We start from the raw sequence: 19,197 nt of genomic DNA, 5'->3' as shown, positions 1-19,197 counted from the left end.
TGTAATACATATTTCCACTGTTCGCACTCACGCAACTTCATTCCAGAATAACTAAACTACTTGAAACATGATACCGTGCAACTTATTTTGGTGACACGTTCTGGAACAAACTTTTCGTCGAGGTAGTCGTCGACAAAGAACAGACATGACTTTACTACAATGAGTGGCAACGACATATGTCGCCCGAAGGTCAAAGGAGCAGATGTAATCATGTGCCAAGTAAATGTTCTTTAATGTCCACTTCCTGTCATAATGATCGCTCGTTTGAAGTCGAGATCTGCTCAAATTCCAAATAGATGACCGTCTTTGGGTGGCTCCTGGCGTCTTATACCCGCACTGCAGGTATATACGTGATTGTCCTCACCTTTGCGAATTCCTGAAGTTAACTCTGATCACTCATCAGGTGCTACACCAGGTGCTCAGTCTCTGCATCACAAGGATTGTCAGGCCGGTTGGACGGTGCATGACACCTCCATGAAAACGTGGATTTCTTCAACAGGTTGACCATCCATCCCCTCTTTACCTCAAGAACCTCTTGCTGTAGTGCATCATTCAGCTGCTGTGCCATTTTGTCCACCAGTTATGGCTAGTTTCCTGGATTTTGTAGTCTTTTTTGCACTGCTGTCTGCTCTTATGCCCGCCATTTTGTCATCGCCTCGTCCTCTTGACAGCGTGGATCGAACTGGAAATGCTCGAAGAGGTATTTTCTAAGATACACGTTTGCTATTAAACATTGTTTTGGTCTTTTGCAGAAACTGCTCTACTATTGATGTTGTCCTGTATTTACCTTGGCTGGACAGCAACCATTCTGCAAACTTGCTCACGTGATAGTGCATATTCTTGGTTTGATTTGGTTCGTTTATGCAACGAATGATCAAGGGTTTACAAACAAAGAAGAATTTATCAATATGTATTACCAATATTATTTTCTCCTGCTTGAGAATAAGTTGCTCAATGTCACTGAATCGTAGTTAATATGAACATATATGTGCATACATACCATTGCAATGATATAGGCCATAGAGAGGGAGGGGAGCATTTTCGGTATCTTGCTCAAATTTACGTGAATAGACCGAAAATGGATAATTGCAAAATTAACACTGGAGAACCAAGATATTATCATTTTATACAAGGTCTTGTACGATAATCGTTTACTTCTTGGGTATGTATTAAGGAAAAGGAATACAAAATTAAGTCATTGATGTTATAAACAACCAAAAATTTGCTATAAGGAGAAACTGTCAAATGTTTGTGACACCAATTATGATCAAAGTTATACAGGTTTTTCATATTCGCTATATGCATGTTAGATGACAGTGACAGAAATTGGCCAACATGCTGCTACTTAATCAATTTAGCTGCCAACACCTGGTCGCCGGGATTCATATGATAATCTTTATGACGTCAATAAAATGCCTCTATGAAGATATCTAATGGGCTATGCGAAAAATTGCCCCCACTCCTAAAAATCTCTGGGACATCCCCCAAAAATTAGAAGTGGTCTTTAATATTCTTTCCGTCCATTTCAGTTAACGGCAGCGCGGAGTCCCACCGCCCCGATGTGAAGTCTCACGGTGGCTGCGGGTACAACCAGTGGGCCTGTCAGTCTGGGGACGAGTGCATCCCCTGGAGGTGGCAGTGTGACGTCATCGTGGACTGTGCGGATGGCAGCGATGAGAACATGTGTTTTGGTGAGCAGTTTTTCCTGATGATAAATGTACTGTGCGATGTTATCAAACAGCATAGGATGTTTGCTCGTGACGTCACAATTTATGCAAACTAGGTAGCCACCGTCGCCATGTTGGTGGGGTGGGTTGATCCAAGATGGCGACCGGCCATTCTCTCAAAGACTGTTACTTGTACTCAGAAAGGAAGGTGCTCATAATATTCAGTTGCGACAGGCAGACGAGTTGAAATAAAAGGGAAACAACTTTTAAGGTTTCCGGAAATTTTGATTAGAATTTTTCACGAATTTTCGACAGAACATGCTATTTTCATGTTTTTTTGTTAACAGAGTGTGACATTGGTTCTCGCAAGAAGAGACAGGCAGCAGACAGTCGGCGCCGACCGATAGGAACAGAGAAGACCCTCGTTCCCTGGAAGTGGATATGTGACGGCATCCGTGACTGTGTGGACGGAAGGGACGAACTGAACTGTGGTTGGTTTCGTATCTGTCATTAATTCTTGCTTTCTTGATTGATTGGTTTTTGATATTGATTTGTTTTTTATATTGATTTAGTTTTCTTCGCACGAAGTTTGACGTTGTACAAGGCTACACTAGAGAACATGGAATTGCATGTAAGACTCCTAACTGCTATGTTGACAGACTGTGGACAAGGATTGTTCAGCTGTCTGGGTGCCAACGGCGTCATCTGCGTGTCCGACAACTGGAAATGTGACCACATACTGGACTGTAAGGACTACAAGGATGAGTCCACTGAAGAGTGCGGCCCACGTAAGTAAAAAAAAACCAAATCGCTATCAACAAGTACAGGAGGGGTATTATCATTCGATAACTTTAAACAATGTTTGGAGTTAGATGTTCAAGGGTTAGGAGTAACAAGTCGTTCGGTGTAATGCCTGCGAAGCTGGTGTGTTACGCCCATACGAAGGACCAAAACGCCAAAATTTGTGCTCAACGAAGGAACTAAATTCAACAGAGAAGGGACTAATTTCAACAGAGAATGAGCTAACTTCAACAGCGAAGGCGCTGTGCTCAGCGAACGTCCTGTGCTCAGCGAACGTACTGTGCTCAGCGAAGGAGCTGTGTTCAGCGAACGCACTGTGCTCAGCGAAGGGGCTGTGTTCAGCGAAGGGGCTGTGTTCAGCGAACGCACTGTGCTCAGCGAAGGGGCTGTGTTTAGCGAAGACCCTTTGCTCGATCAGTGTTGATGCCCTAACGGCTAGGTAGAATTATAGCACCATCTTTTCCTTTCCAATTAGACCCGACAGTCCTACAATTTATCCAACAGTCCTGCAATTTATCCAACAACCGGATTCAAAATATTACAATCATGAACTTTTAAGATGATTGTTATAAAATAGAGGAATGAATGACGACCTTTATTGGGCATTTCGCCACACTTGGTTAAGTATAGATCACAACAAAACAAGATACGAACGAACAGATACATGGTCTATTTGTATTTGTAAATCTTGGAGAGTGTGTTGGTTTATTACGGCTCCACGCACTGTGAATGATACACACGATGCAGTACTCTCCAGTCCAAGCAGAGGTTTGGGTTTGGGGTTATTTTTGGTGCGTTTTTAATTTTAGGCTTTTTATCGGGATTCTTTTTTGCACTGGAATTTTTTCACCCAAAAAAGTCCCATCGCAAAAAGAAACCCCGTTAACAAAGCCTAAAAAACACGTCAAAAATAACCCAAAACCCAATGCAGCCTTTCTGGCTTCTCCTAACTGTTTTACTGGCTCCTTGCTCTACGCACTATGAAAACATATACATGGATGACGTTACTTCAAAAAAGTACTGCATTCCAGAATATATAGCTTGGCCTAGATCGGTTATCTGCATTTGTAAATCTTGGATGATAGTGTTTGGTTTTACGGCACCACTCACTGTGAATAGTACACACAGTGCAGCCATTCTAGCTTCTTATAGAGCTGTTTTCCACGCATTAATTGACTGTACTATACTTATTAATAAGTGTTTTGAAGGTGACGCGAACCATGTGTTTGTAGTCATACTACGTGGGGTCGCCCAAACTTGTCTTGTGCTCTCGAGTTCATGGCGTTTGGCGTAGGAAAGCTATTTGACATCTTGTAATTTGTATCAAGATGACCTACTATTTTTTAAGTGATTGTGTTTCTAGAAAATTCAATTCGGTATAAAAGCTAGCCGGCGAACTGTTATCTCAACGGACAAACTCCCCTTGGCATGCTTATCTCTCTATTTGGCCGATTTCTACTCTTTCCAGCTGCCTCCCCAAGCCTGGTAGAGGCTATATAAAAGCGTAAAAGTTGTCGAGAGACCCACCCTAATCCCCCAAGCTCCAAATCACCTAATCACCTTTGTCAACCGCTTAGGGACGACTGGCACAGAGGTGCGATTTCCTGCATTCCGTACGAGTCTCAGTATGAGAACAATGGCGGTTAAGATCAGATAACAGCATATTGAAGAAAAAACAGTGTTGACAGCGTACGTGTCTGGTACTAGTATTAAAAAATATTCTTTAGTTAGTGTTTCATTGTTGTAGGTAAAATATGATCAGACAGTTTTCTATGTGTCGCAAGAAAACAAGTCCCCCTTGTACAAAGTAATGTACAAGTATCAGACCCAAACATCATGGAAAGCACGAGACCATGGTCTACATCGTGTGTATCATTCACAGTGCGTGGAACCGTAATAAACCAACACACTCTCCAAGATTTACAAATACAAATAGACCATGTATCTGTTCGTTCGTATCTTGTTTTGTTGTGATCTATACTTAACCAAGTGTGGCGAAATGCCCAATAAAGGTCGTCATTCATTCCTCTATTTTATAACAATCATCTTAAAAGTTCATGATTGTAATATTTTGAATCCGGTTGTTGGATAAATTGCAGGACTGTCGGATAAATTGTAGGACTGTCGGGTCTAATTGGAAAGGAAAAGATGGTGCTATAATTCTACCTAGCCGTTAGGGCATCAACACTGATCGAGCAAAGGGTCTTCGCTGAACACAGCCCCTTCGCTGAGCACAGTGCGTTCGCTGAACACAGCCCCTTCGCTGAACACAGCCCCTTCGCTGAGCACAGTGCGTTCGCTGAACACAGCCCCTTCGCTGAATACAGCCCCTTCGCTGAGCACAGCCCCTTCGCTGAACACAGCCCTTCGCTGAGCACAGCTCCTTCGCTGAGCACAGTGCGTTCGCTGAACACAGCTCCTTCGCTGAGCACAGTACGTTCGCTGAGCACAGGACGTTCGCTGAGCACAGCGCCTTCGCTGTTGAAGTTAGCTCATTCTCTGTTGAAATTAGTCCCTTCTCTGTTGAATTTAGTTCCTTCGTTGAGCACAAATTTTGGCGTTTTGGTCCTTCGTACGCCCAAGGGCGGTTATACCGGCTATACAGATACAGATACAAGGAATGACAAAGGATCTCATTGACTCAACAAACGTGTCCCATATCCCGACGTTGTTTTTGCTCTATTTGACGTTGTTTCCTCCTCTCCAAACACAGAAGGTCAATGACCTGAACCAGACTGTCTACCACAGTCTACCACCATGGTAACTGGTGTTGTGTTACATCATGTTGCAATTTTATAGCAGGAGGGATTTAAACTGCTATCGCCATATATATATTAATGTGTTTTGAGTAAGAATTAACAGAGTAGACCATATGCATTTGCTTTGCACTTTTCTAGTTAATAAATTTTAAAAACCGATGATGTATCGTTGTTTGGTCCGGCAGTTGAGTCTCGCTGCTGGCCGGGCGCGTTTGAGTGCGCCCATGGTGAATTCTGCGTGTGGCAGGAGTGGCACTGCGACGGCTCCAACGACTGCGGGGACGGTTCTGACGAGATCAACTGTGGGCCACAACCAGGAAGTACGACTACTTCTCCTTATACTGTCTCTTCTTTCTTTACCTGTATGTATGTATGTATGTATGTATGTATGTATGTATGTATGTATGTATGTATGTATGTATGTATGTATGTATGCATGAGTAGATTTGATGCTATCGCCATGACAACCTTGTGTTCCCATGTGAGCTGACTTTCAAAAATGTTTCAGTATGCTCGTCATGATGACTCGTTTAGAGATCCATGCTTCCTCGCTCTTTTAGATCAGAATCCCAACAACCCGACGCCCCCTCCCCCCACGACAACCACCGCCCCTGCGACCACCACTCCGGTCCCTCCGGGCGTCTGGAGCAGCTGGACAGACTGGTCACAGTGCTCGGAGGTCTGCGACGGAGAGACGACGCGCACCAGGGTGTGTGTGACCGCCCGGCCGTGCGAGGGACCGTCCTCCGAGACGACCAACTGTGGAACCCCGCCACCGTGCATCCCTGAGCCTCGTAAGTAAGACTTTTCTCATTAGAAATGGTACCGATATTTCTCACGGCACAAAGCATACATGGATGCTGTTTTCAGCACCAAGGACAGATACGTTTGCCCATGTGTGTGTGGGTGGGGGGGGGGGGTCGAGCTCAAAGGAATGGATAGTTGATTGTCGGGATGGTGTTCAGCACCAAGGACAGGTCTGTTTGTATAAAATCAGGAAGAATGGATGCGCAGCTAGCTACTCAGGAAAGATGCGCCTCTCTTAACTTATTGATGCAATCGTCACAATTCGCGTTTTAGCATATGCTCAACATAGCTTCTGTCTTGAAAAAAAAACCTCTTATAATCTACCTTTGATGACATGTATACTGCCTTGTGTGTCACAGTGACCGGGTGCGGTACCCGACAAGTCAACGCGTACGTCGGTTCGCACCGTATCATCGGCGGGAGCCCGGCGGCGGAGGGCGCCTGGCCGTGGCTGGTGCAGCTGAAGAAGGAGAACACCGCCACGCCGTACTGCGGCTCCGTGCTGATCGACAGCCAGTGGGTCGCCACGGCCGCGCACTGCATCGTCGGCATGGGATTTCAGTGAGCTTGTCATCCTTTTCTATTTATATATTCTACTTCTTTCTTCTTTTACGAGATTGGCACTCTTATTGACTGGATACTGAACTGTTTGATATGCTCACATATTGGTTTCTGTGGCCGATCTGCATTTACGTTTTTCGCTGCAACCCTGCTGCCTATATCTATGCTAACGGTTGACATTCAGCGAACTTGAAGCCTTTGCCAATCTGGGACGATATGCGATAGACTTAGTCACACAAGCAATGCGTTGGTTATGTTTAGGATATCTGTAGTACATGACAGCACAGACATACCCACAAACACAAACGCACACAAACACAAACATGCCCGTACACGTACATAGAAACCATCCGAACTATACATGTCGGCCTCCTCTCCAGTCTGTACCCGGATATGCTAAAACTGATGGTAGGGAAACACTACCTCACCGAGAACTCGTACGACCCTTACGAGCAGACGCGAAAAGCCTCCCACATCATCATCCACGCCAGCTACAACCAGGTGAGGACCGGTTCGTTTTCGAACATAACGACACAAGCGTTGCATGCGTCTTTGATGATCAGCACAGGTATCTAGTTGTAAAACTTGCCACTTGTCGTACTTGTAGTACATCGTGCGTCCTCATCTCCAAGTAAATATTGGAAGGGAAGACGGTAAATTTCTGATATACAGCTCCTCCTGTTAGCCAGAAAATTTGACGTCCTCTCCTCCCCATATAAGCCACAAACCTATTTCCGTAGTACTACAGAGAAGCTATTTTCGCAACCATGACATTGCCATAATTTTTAACAGTACACAGTGAACAACGACATCGCCCTGATCAAAATGAACCAGCCCGTGGAGTTTGCGGAGGGAGGGATCAACTTCATCTGCCTGCCGGAGTCTGGGGAAGAGTTTGACGAGCATGCCACCTGTTACACCGCCGGCTGGGGGCTGACCGAGAGTGCGTGGGACGATATGATGCCTCCTATGTTTTGTGTGATAGAAGCAGCAGCCTATCCTCTTCCAGGCTTCGGGAGGGGGGCAAGGCAAAATGTACTCTCTATCAAGAATCTATAGCTAGCAGACCAACTCCCCTGACTGTTTTCTATTTGGCCAATTTTCTACTATTTCCAGTCGCCTTCCTAAGCCTGGTAGAGGCTAGTAGCAGCCTTCAAATCAACTTTTGAGCAACTACGTCTATCGCATCAAATTATTGCATGTGATTTACTTTTAGACTGTCCATCCAACACAAGCCACTTTTCGAATTTTCAATCGGGATAAACTGAGAAATAGTCAATTTATCGTTCACCATTGCCAAAAAGGGGTACACTTAAGAAGTGTGTGTTTTCCCCCACAGAGAAGGTCCAGTCACATACTATCCAGGAGGTCAAACTTCCCATCGTGCCCCATGACGTATGCAACCAACCCAAGTCGTACAACTCTTACGTCACCGACAAGATGCTTTGCGCGGGAAAAATGACGGGAGGAAAGGACACTTGCCAGGTAAGCTGTGTGCTACTGATATCATTCGTCGGAAAGTCTCAAAATAGATGTGTCGTTGTACCCGAAAAAAAATTGCAGTGAAACGAATTACCATAAATGCATCCACCCCTAGGGCGTCACCAAAATATGGTAAGAAAGGTTTGAACCCATGAACACCACCTACCGGACAACAGCATATCTGCACCACACGAACGGGGAAGTATTAATAAGGGTAGACAAACGTCTACAGACCAGAACCGCAGTAGTCAAAACATTCTGGCACGCTGATAAAGGACTGCCGACCCGAACCACTACATCAAAGCGTCCACCTAATCCACCGGCTTCGACACTGGACAAGTTTGTTTAATATTAGACAAGCACCGACCTGTATATCAAGCTAAAGTTTACGCGGTTTTGATGTCTCGATTTTCCGCTGTGGCGAGGAGAATGAGTGTAGACACGATGACAGAGTGTAAGTAGGGATCTGGTTAAATCGCTTCCGCTCGGCAAACTCAGTTCAAACAGCGCGTACTTTAGACAGCTGAAACCTGATGCAAGGTTGTATACTTAAAACTTAAACCTCGTGCCCTTTTCTATGAGATTCTCGTACCCAGAGTTTGGCTTTCGGGTTTTCCGAGCTGGAACTCGAGGCCAGACGGATTTACACGAGACTAAACGATCGTTATTGGACGAATTACGCACTCAGTGGGAGAAACGGCTAATGGGGGATTCTCGCAGGAAGTGCGTGGCCGTGTCAAAACCATGTCAGGAAAGACACTCACAGGTCTTTTCTGTTTGTGTTATTTTAATATCTTTCAACCTGTTTAGGCTGTGTGGAAGTTGTTTCTGGTCGGTGTATTGTTTTCATTGATTAACGACAACGCCAAAAAGTTATATGTTGATAAAACGAATACAACGGTCACCATTATTTCAACTTTCTAAAACTGCACAGGGCTTGTATCATCATCATCATCATCATCATCATAGTACACTTTACCCCTCGCTTTGCCCCCCCCCCTCCCCATCTCTATGTATATATCTCGCCCTCTTTCTCTTCCTCCGTTATATCTTATCTAGCGATCTCGTGTAGGGCATAATGATATGACAGGGTTTTCTAAAACGCCACACTGAATCCTGACGACGTTTTGGGCATCATGACGCCACTTTCTGAGTCACACTGGAAGGGACCCAAAATGTTTCTGGTCCAACTTTCCGGATCCAGCATATTTCCAAAAATTCCGCAAGTCGCGACGTCAAACCAAACATTCGGTTTCCTTGTTGATTCAGATTTGGGAAGTTTTAAAGTCGCACGAATGGCCAAGAAAAACATGGCTCGGAAGTCGGGGTCGTGATCGTACAGTGTGACAAGTTCAGCCCTATATCCTCATGTGGGTGAATTTCATCCTGTTGTTCATCCTGTTTTCGAAGAAGTCGAAAAACTGTTAGCGGTTTAGCTCCGATTCCAATCTATATTTGCTGGATGATGCCATGTGAGGCAAAAGGATCGAAACGTACCCATTGGTAGTCTGGTAAATGACATACATTGTACTGAGGAAGTCGAAGTCTATATATCCCGGCTAAACTTGATCCAACGTGACGTTAATCTCTCACTTCTACAAATAGACGAAAGTTTCGGGGAAATTTTGTGCCAGATGAAATACTCTTTCAGATCCCAAGGTTATTTCAAACGTTAGCGGGCATTTATTGGGGACAATTTAGGTAAAATTGAGTCTTATCTAGTATACATTACACGTTTCATTTTCCTGTGATAGTGAAGGAAATATTACTAGTAAGATACCCTCCTCCATTTCTTAGCTTAAACCTTAAAAGCTCAATGATTCCTATCAAAAATCACAGAGTCTTCCCTACGTCTATTATACTTGACACGACTGCACATGTACCCTTGTGTTGTTATGAGATGTCTACACGTCGTTCCTGTAGTGTAATATGCCGTGGACATCTGTGGCTAAGAAAACAGAAACTTAAAACTCTTTCATGTCGCGGCTCCGTCTTTTGGTGTTGCCGGACTGTTTGGACTGTACGAGATAACCTATGGCTTACAGAATCACCTGATAAGACTTACAAGTTCCCCCAAAGCTTACGTTGCCAGAAAAACACACCTGCACTTGGATTAACACACGGTGGCATCTAGCCTCTACCAGGCTTCCGGAGGCGGCTGGAGAGAGTAGAAATCGGTTGGGAGTTGGTCCGCTAGAGAGTACATTTTGCCGCATGGGAGCGGCAAACTGTTCTCTCCAGCAGACCAAGTCCCCCGGCATGCTATCTCTCTATTTGACCGATTTTTACTCTATCCAGCCGCTTCCCGAAGCCTGGTAGAGGCTAGATGGCATCGCATCACCCATGAAATTTACCTGACAATGTTTAGTACAAGAATTATCCGACCAATAAAGTTTGGTTGATAAAGAAATAAGCCAATTCCCAACACGCTACTCTGTAAAATCATATCTCGCTCTCTCCCACGCTCCGCCCAAGTTCAAAGTCAACCGCTTAACCCTGAGAGACGGCAGTCTGCGCGGAATGAGATGTGAGTGATATAGGGAGGGGAGGCATGGCTTTGAACGTGGCCTCTAACGGCTGACCTCTGACCTACTGGAGGGGTGTTTTCATTAAGGCTGGTTATGTCGCGTGGCGGGAGTAAAGCAGCCGTGACTTACACCAACCGTAACAATCGAGAAGTGCGCCGCCGCGGTTTGGTGTTTCTTGGCGACATTTTCCTCGTTCTGGAGTCGCGCTAGACGCGTTTTTGCATACTTGTGCCACTGCCAACAAGATAGTGATCTAAAGTCTTCTAATTTTACAGTCTTTCGGCAAGGACATTATACTTATAGATACAGTGTCCTTGCTTATAGTCATTGAAGAACATGGTATAAGTTTGAGTATGGTTGAGTGTCTTATACTTTGCCAAATAGAGAGATAGCCATCTTTAACTCATATATCACTTGCATACTTCAGGCAAGAAATTCGGCTCAGTGCATTTGAAAAAGGCGCGTTAGCTTTAATAGAACGCCCCTCTCTCAAAATTGTTTGATACTATGGCATACAGAAGTTTAATTTCATGTTGCCCCAAGGTAGGCTCTATAACAAACGCCTGAGGGTGCTTAACATTCGGTCTCAGTGACCTGTATGAGGAGGTCGGGCGGCTTGTTGACAGCGGCGGTCAAGTTCACGTTTTGAGATTTGACAGAGTTGCGTTCAACGGTACATAGCCGCACGTTCAGCTGCAGCCGATTCCGACCAAATCAAAGTTGTCCCATTTTCAAAGTTATCGTTGGAGTAAAGATGTTTTTCCAAAGAAAAGTGAGGAATATTTAAAAAAAAAACTTGTACAACAGGAAAAGAAAATTATAAATTGAGGGAAGAAACGACTCTCCTCCAGTTTTGCGAGATGGACTAATTCTTGGCTGTTACATTTTTGTAGATCTCGTCCAACTGTAACAAATACTTGTGTTGTTTTAGTTCGCCCCTTTGCTTTTAATCAAATTACAGCCGACTGAAGACCCTGGCCATGGTGCACAGTGAGGTATTTAAGTTGGCCACTGGCGTGCGCCGCTGGAAGCGTGTACGGTATTAGAAACAGTTGCGATTTGGACATCAGCGGTGACAGAATTCCGGGAGAATCCATTCATTCTTATGGATAAAGATGTGCATTTTCCATGACAAGGAGAGATCATTGCGTGTTATCATGGGCACGAATAAGACAAAGACTGTCTTCCAATTTTCTGATCTGGAGATAGCCTAAACGATCCGACCTAAAGACGGCAACAGCGCGAGAAATCGCGGGAAATACTTCCAAGATTAGAAACAAAGCCCGCATTACTTCCTACACTTCTAGAATTTTCCTGGCCGGAAGGGGCTCCAAAGTCTGCCGGAAAATGATAACTAGCGTGGGGGAACTTTGCTTTGAAGTCCTGTCGACCCACTACGTGATCTCTTGCTTCCTTGTTACCCTTCTTGACACGGGAGCAACAGAGGTGAAGCACTGGTCGACTCAATAGGAAATAGGAAGGGGGCAAACACATTAATTTTCGCAAACTATCAACTTTCCAACTCCAGAACAGCCATCATTTCTCACCTCTTCAATCTTAGAACATGTTTGACCATGGCGATCGATCATAAAACTTTCGTCTTGTCAAAGAAGATGATATGGTTGTATATTGTTATATGACACTCTGACAAACACAGGTGCGCCACGACGTTATATCTTGTCCAGTCCGCGAAATTCCAGGAGCTCTATTCTGCATGGGCCAGGATTAACAGGTGTCGATATCAAAGACACCCGGAGCTAACAATTAACCGGAAATGGGTGTTGCTTAAGGCAGTCCTTCGGTTTCGAAGATGACGTCCCTCATTGTTGACTCTCTGTCTCTCTCACTCGATGTGTTCTTCGATGGCTGATTAGGCCGATTCTAGCTGCTAAGACGCGGCCGCATATCTCGCAGATGTGTTGTCCTTGTTGCTGAGCCGGCATGTGTCTTCTTGCTCTGCTGGTCTCCGCCCTCTGGTTGTAGCAGTCTGTGTACGATTCGGTAGCTGTCGAGCATACCTGTCTCCAACTGTTTCTGTCAGCTGCTAGTCGTTCAAGACTTTGTGGCTCGATGCCACAGGACTTCAGGTTACTTTTCAAGCAGTCCTTGAACCTCTTGCGCTGGCCACCTACGGTGCGTTTGCCCGCGGAAAGCTCACCGTACAACATCTGCCTTGGTAGCCGGTTTTCAGGCATGCGGATCACATGCCCTACCCATCTGAGTTGCCTCTGCAGAAGTATGGCCGCTAGGGGCTCGATGTTGGCTCTACGTCGGATCTCTGTGTGAGGAACTTTATGCCACCACTTGAGTCCCAATATCTTCTGTAGGCAACGGATGTGGAACTGTTCTAATGTGCGGATGTGGTGCCTGTATGGGGTCCATGTCTCACTCGCGTAGAGTAGAATGGAGAGGCATACCGCCCTGTACACGGCGACTTTGGTCTTGACTAACAAGCTTCTGTTCAGAAAGACTTTTCGTGCAAGTCTGCCGAAGGAGGCAGATGCAAGACCTATGCGCCGCTGCACCTCGTCTGTTATGTCGCAGTTGACACTCAAGGTTGAGCCAAGGTAAGTAAAAGAATTTACGTTGTTCAGTGCACTGTTCTTTATCTGGAAAGTGTCTGAACCAGTGAGGGAACCACCTTGACACATGACCTCGGTCTTCCCCGTGTTGGTGCTGAGTCCCGCACGTGTGTATGTGTTGTCCAGTACGGTGAGACTCCTCTGGAGACCTGTGGCGGTGCATCCAGCGACTGCAGCATCATCTGCGTACTGAAGTTCTAGAATTGTCCCCTTCTGGATTTTTGTCGGCGCCCTGAATCTGCGTAGGTTGAACAGGCCGCCGTCCAACCTGTAGGTTAGTGGCACACAGTCCTCTGGCCTTATGTCCTTCTTGGCTGCCAGCATTACGGCCGCAAGAAACAGATTGAAGATCACTGGCGCGATCACACAACCTTGCCGGACACCTGTGCATACGGGGAAAGCATCAGACTTTGCTCCTCCTCCGAGAACCCTTACCATAGCTCCGTTGTGCAGTGACTTCAGGACAGCTAGGTACTTGGGGGGGCAGCCAAAGCGCCGAAGTACTTCCCACAGTAGGGGTCTATTGACTGTGTCGAATGCTTTAGTTAGATCGACGAAGACCATGTAAAGGTCTTGATGCTGTTCCCTGCATTTCTCCTGAATTTGTCGGGCTACAAAAATCATGTCCGTGGTGCTGCGGTCTTTTCTAAAACCGCACTGGCTTTCAGGTAAGACATCTTCGGAGACTGTGTTGATAAGTCGAAGTAGCAGTATCCTTGCAAGTACTTTACCGGCACATGATAGAAGAGAAATGCCTCTGCTATTGCTGCAACTTGCTCTGTCTCCCTTCTTCTTATATGTGCTCACAAGATCGGAGTCTTTCCATTGTTGGGGGACACAACCAGAGTTCCAGGCAGTGATGATGAGAGAGTGTAGACACTGGACGACTGGCTCACCACCAGCTCTCAGGATTTCTCCAGGCACTCCATCTGGTCCCGCGGCTTTGTTGTTCTTGAGAGAGTTCACTGCCGCGCGGACTTCACTGGAGGTTGGGAGCTCATCCATCTCTGTCATGGTTGGGAGCTCGGGAATGTCCTCGATGATGCTGTTGTCCACTTCTGTGTGCCTGTTCAGCAGCTGCTTGTAGTGCTCTGCCCATCGGGCAAGTATGGCAGTTTTGTCTGTGATTAGAGATGTTCCATCCGCGGACCGCACAGGGAAGTGGGACCCTCGTGTTGGGCCGTATGCTGCCTTAAGGGCACTATAGAAGCCCTGTTGGTTACCGCAGTCTGCGTACCCTTGCATCTCCTTTGCTAGGTTTGTCCACCAGACGTTCTTCATTTTCCTTATCTCCCGTTGGGCATGGGACCTCAGCTCCGTTAGCTTAGCCCGGTTAGCTCGAGTTGGGTTTCTAAGCACGTTTGAGTGTGCTTTGTGCTGCTCCGAGAGGAGTGTTTGAATGTCTGGTCTCTGCTCATTGAACCAGTCTCTGTTTCGTTTTTTGCTGGAACCAAGAACTCTGCGAGCGGAGGCAAGAAGAGTACTTGCCACGCCTTCCCAGGCTTCAGTGAGAGCTTCTGTGTTGGGAGGAGTGTCATCGGGGATAGTGGGTAGGCTTTGTTCAAGTGCCCGTTGCAGTTCTATGTATTTTTTCTCATCCCTGAGTGCTTGGAGATTAAGTCTTCCGGTCCTTGCGGTGCATCGGCGCTGTTTCTGTGTGTGGAGCTTGACTTTGGAGCGGACCATTCTGTGGTCAGTCCACGCATTGGCACCTCTCATAGCGCGTGTGATTGTAACATCCCTGCGATCCCTCTGCCGTACTATGACATAGTCCAGCAGGTGCCACCTCTTGGATCTGGGGTGCATCCAGGTGGTCTTATGTAGGGAGCGCTGCTGGAACAGTGAGTTTGTGATGACAAGTGAGTGCTCGGCACAAAAAGTGAGGAGTCTTAGCCCATTGTCGTTGCATTTGCCCACGCTATGTCCACCCAACACTCCTTTCCACAGGTGTTGACTAGTTCCAACACGTGCGTTGAAGTCGCCCATAATGACCAACTTATCCTCAGGAGGCACGGCACGGATTGCTGCATCTAGGGAGTTGTAGAACTCATCTTTGACCAGATCGCTTGCTACTAATGTGGGTGCATATATGCTTATAAGTGTCAGATACCGGTCGTGGCGGAGTGGGAGTCGCCAGGTCATCAGCCGCTCGCTGATTCCCTGCGGATCTGCCGGTGTAGAACGCAGTAGTTCAGTCCGGACTGCGAAGCCAACTCCGTGTAGTCTTCTGTCAGTTTTGGGTAGTCCTTTCCAAAAGAAGGTGTACCCCTCGCCCTCTTCTGTTAGAGAGCCTTCGTCTGCCAGCCTGGTCTCCGCCAGCGCTGCAATGTCAATGTTGTATCTACAAAGTTCTGCCGCCACAAGGGCAGTTCGTCTTTCAGGACATTGCGAATGTTCTGTGTCCATTAGGGTGCGGATATTCCAGCACGCAAGTGTTAAGTCAGTCGGTTTTGTCTTTGTGTTTCTGCCGCTAAATGGAATGCCATGACGGGCACGGCGACCCGCCCATGGTCGGGGTGGAACGTGCAATGTTTGAGCCACCTTTTCTAGGCCCTTCCCCATCCTGGGGTGGGCAGTGCGGATCCTAAACAGGACTGCCCAGTCACTCCGGCTGCTGCCTCTGTAGGCTGACGTTCCGTCCCAGCCTGTCAGCGACCTTCAATACCGGAGCCGCCTCACGTGTGGGTTTGGGGCTGGGAGCTCCCAGTGGCATTCATCACCTGCTCCCGTCGCTCCTTGTCCATCGCCGTGGGACTTGTAGTCATTAGTCAAAGGGGAGTAAAGAGTACAAGAGTACAATGAGAGAAGCATGTGCAAAGAGGGTTTTAAGTGGAAGGAGAGTGCACAATTCTCAGTCCACTATCTTGGCCCCATCGAGAGGGATCCAGTGGCAAGGGAAAGACCGAGACGACTGGCTCAGGGTGGGGTTGCAGAGTGTCGGGTCTGTATACCTGTGCTGACACTCAGGCACAGGTGTAACCACAGTATGTGGCCCCTCACATGGTTTCGCCCGCCTGCTGAAGCGGTGTACCGGGGTGTGGCGCTTGGAGCCAGCATGTGAGAGATTAGGGGATGGGTGAGGGACAGTGGTGCTTGTCCACCCTACTGATGTTCGGGCGCAGCAGACAGGCAGCCAAGGTAAGGAGGAGAAAGCCTCTACCCAGAGCCCCCTACACCCCAAGGTGTAGAGGTGACTTCAAAGGGAGAAGAGACGCGACAGGTGTTCAATATCTTTAGGCCTAAAAAGAGTATGGCCAAATCCTGGCAACAGATGCTCAATTTTCATCGGGTCTTGTCTATTTTCTGCAATGAACATATACTGATACAATAACCTATTTTGTGTCTAAATTTACCATTAATCTTGTAGGGTTCGCCATGTTTTAGAAATGATCTGCCCTATGCTATGTATACATCTTTCCTGTTCGATGATTTTTTTCGCAAGTCTGTTTTTCTCTACATATAGCCTCGGACCCGCCGAGGATTATGGGATCTGTAGAGGTCACACGGGGTCATCCTGCGGGAAGAGGTTGGAGAGACAGACCACGGTGGTTTTGTCTCGCCACAGGTCACCGTACAAACAGTCTGGTCTTAGGAACAAGCTGTTATCACAAAACCCCACTTGGCTTGTAAGCCTGTGTAAGGACGGGGAAGGAACAAAAACTTAATTTTCAGGCTGAGTGGTCAAAATAATAAACAGTAGGGAGGTGTGGGACTTATATTCCTGTCATCAAGGAAGTCTTGTTATGACATGAAATCATGTTATTTTTCGGCACGTTCATATATCAAACTTGTTATGAATTTTCGAGAATCGTCGCACTTGTGTTTTCTGAAGTTGCTATCATATAACACAGTTTCCAACTATGATATACCAAAGTCTAAAAGAAGAGTAGAGTTTGCCTTCACCGGCAATGCATATGGTCTTGTGCCCTCTACTCTCTCAGGTCCTGACTTTATAAAACTTCTTCTCTGCTGAGTGCACTCTAAGACTATAAGTAGACGTAAGCCTCGGATCTACAGTAACATTAATATGTTCTGTCTGAAGACCAACCGCAGTTGATTCACAGTCATGTCCTCATCATGGTTGAGCCGCTACACTTTGTTGGTTGGTTTTTACCGTTCATTAGCGTTCATCCCTCTCGATCAAGGTGTTTATCTTCAAAACAGGGTGGTCCTCTCCGGAGGGTGTGATGGAGGTTTTAGCGAAAGCCGCATCAAATGCTAAATTGCTAAAACCGTTTTTGTTTTCATCTCCTTTTGTGACTTCTGCGAACACGTTTTCACGTTGATGAAACCAGGTGATTCAAACGCGCTTCATTGTTTGATGGAGTAGTGTAATCAAAACCCTAAATGTTTGCGTAAGCTGGAATACCACATGACCACCCTTCCTAGCCAGTTCCCAAACCCACAGTGGATTACTTGCTGCCGAGCACCCAGTCGACCGAAAAGACTCCCTTGGCTGATTTTGGCTTTGGGGAAAGTTTAGACATTTGTGGAATAAAAAGGTCTTATGTTCTCAAATTTGTAACACTTTTATCGTTCCGAAACTAATCCTGAAATAGACATCCTGATGTTCTTTCTGAAGTGGTACATTTAGTTCTCCCAAGTTTGCTGTGAGGACCCGCTCCCCCACATGGCTGTTTTGAAGAGAAGACTTAACCCTTCAAAGTGGGGTCACAGAAGGCACAATGACCACGTTCATAGCGCTACACGGATATTTATAGAAGACCGAACCCACCTCAGATAATATTAGGATTTGAGGATTTGGATGTTAGGACCTAAATTTTCTTCCTGAAATGTTTTCATTAAGTAAATCATTTCATCACAATGTGCCTTTAAATTTGTTTATTTAATTTATTAATGGACATGATTTTTAATCATTTTTGATGGATGTAATACGTACCTACTAGACGATTTTTATGTCAGGGGAAACTGTTTCTGGAGAAAGAAAATCATTATACTTACCACATGTTTGTTTCAGGGCGACTCGGGCGGCCCTCTGGTTTGCGAAAAGGCTGATGGGAGATGGTACCTTGTGGGCATCACGTCCTGGGGTAGGGGCTGTGGTGAACCGAACTATCCCGGAGTGTACACCAAGGTGTCCATGTACATGGACTGGATACGGCTGAAGATGGATCAAAACAAATGACGTGTAGCAGAGTTAAACCACTGAAACAGTCTAAATGGTCCTGGGGGATTTTCTGATTCTTCCTGTAGTCCATAATTCGTCCGTTAATTTTAGTATTTCAATCATCCATTCAAATCATCAAAATCGCGTAACCTATTAAGAAGAGAATAAGATAAGACGGGAAAAAAGTCTGACACCAGGAAATATGTATCAATTTCAGTGTACCGTGTGGGTGAAAACAATAAAACTAGTAATTTAGATAGAATAAATGTATTTTGAATGATATAGAGATTGTCAAATATTTCCACTATCTTGCGACGTACAAAGAATATGACGGAAAGAACATGATCATAGCAAAAGTGGATGTTTTGTCAAGTAAGATGAAATAAAGAAATGTGAACGTCAATTATGTGCAGAAAGAAATGTTAGATGTACCAGGATATATAAAATGGACAAAGAAGTTTATCTGTTGTGTACTGTGAAGTTTGATGAGTATCCAAATCATCTGTTACCTTTATTTCTGTTTAGTTACTCATTTGTGATCGTCCTTTTTATATTATTTAATTTTATGTTGTTTTATTTGATTTTCTTTTGTTCCTCCGTTCTCATTAACAATGTCTCTGTGATGAAATGATAATATATACCGAAGCAAATCAATCTTACTTCGCTAAATATAAGGTGTTTAGAATATTACACTGATATTTGTGGACATACACATTGATGCCCCGTGGTCTGATTTCGAGGCTAACTAAATAAAAACCACCGAATGACCTGATTTCAAGGCTAACCACACTACTTCTACACGACCTGTCAAACTGAGGAAACGTCTACACAAAGGCGATGATTAATTATCTTTGAGACAATCCTCCTTTTAATTTTTGGGTA

General features: G+C 45.7%; 1 protein-coding gene across 1 annotated transcript; it reads left to right on the top strand.

Moving 5' to 3' along the window:
• Window positions 1–77: 77 nt before the first annotated feature.
• On the top strand, window positions 78–19,069 carry LOC109467565 (transmembrane protease serine 6-like). The gene is made up of 11 exons (XM_019765591.1): window positions 78–700; window positions 1,530–1,691; window positions 2,015–2,158; window positions 2,327–2,455; window positions 5,413–5,547; window positions 5,788–6,021; window positions 6,394–6,595; window positions 6,976–7,096; window positions 7,388–7,538; window positions 7,935–8,080; window positions 18,166–19,069. Exons 1-11 carry the CDS (start codon window positions 583–585, stop codon window positions 18,331–18,333), a joined length of 1,710 nt encoding a protein of 569 aa, XP_019621150.1. The 5' UTR covers window positions 78–582; the 3' UTR covers window positions 18,334–19,069.
• Window positions 19,070–19,197: the final 128 nt, after the last annotated feature.

Source organism: Branchiostoma belcheri, unplaced genomic scaffold (genome assembly GCF_001625305.1).
Source record: "Branchiostoma belcheri isolate BF01 breed outbred unplaced genomic scaffold, Haploidv18h27 scaffold1, whole genome shotgun sequence".
Lineage (NCBI taxonomy): Eukaryota > Metazoa > Chordata > Leptocardii > Amphioxiformes > Branchiostomatidae > Branchiostoma > Branchiostoma belcheri.
The sequence above is the reverse complement of the archived record's forward strand: the minus strand, read 5'-3'. Positions and strand labels throughout refer to the sequence as shown.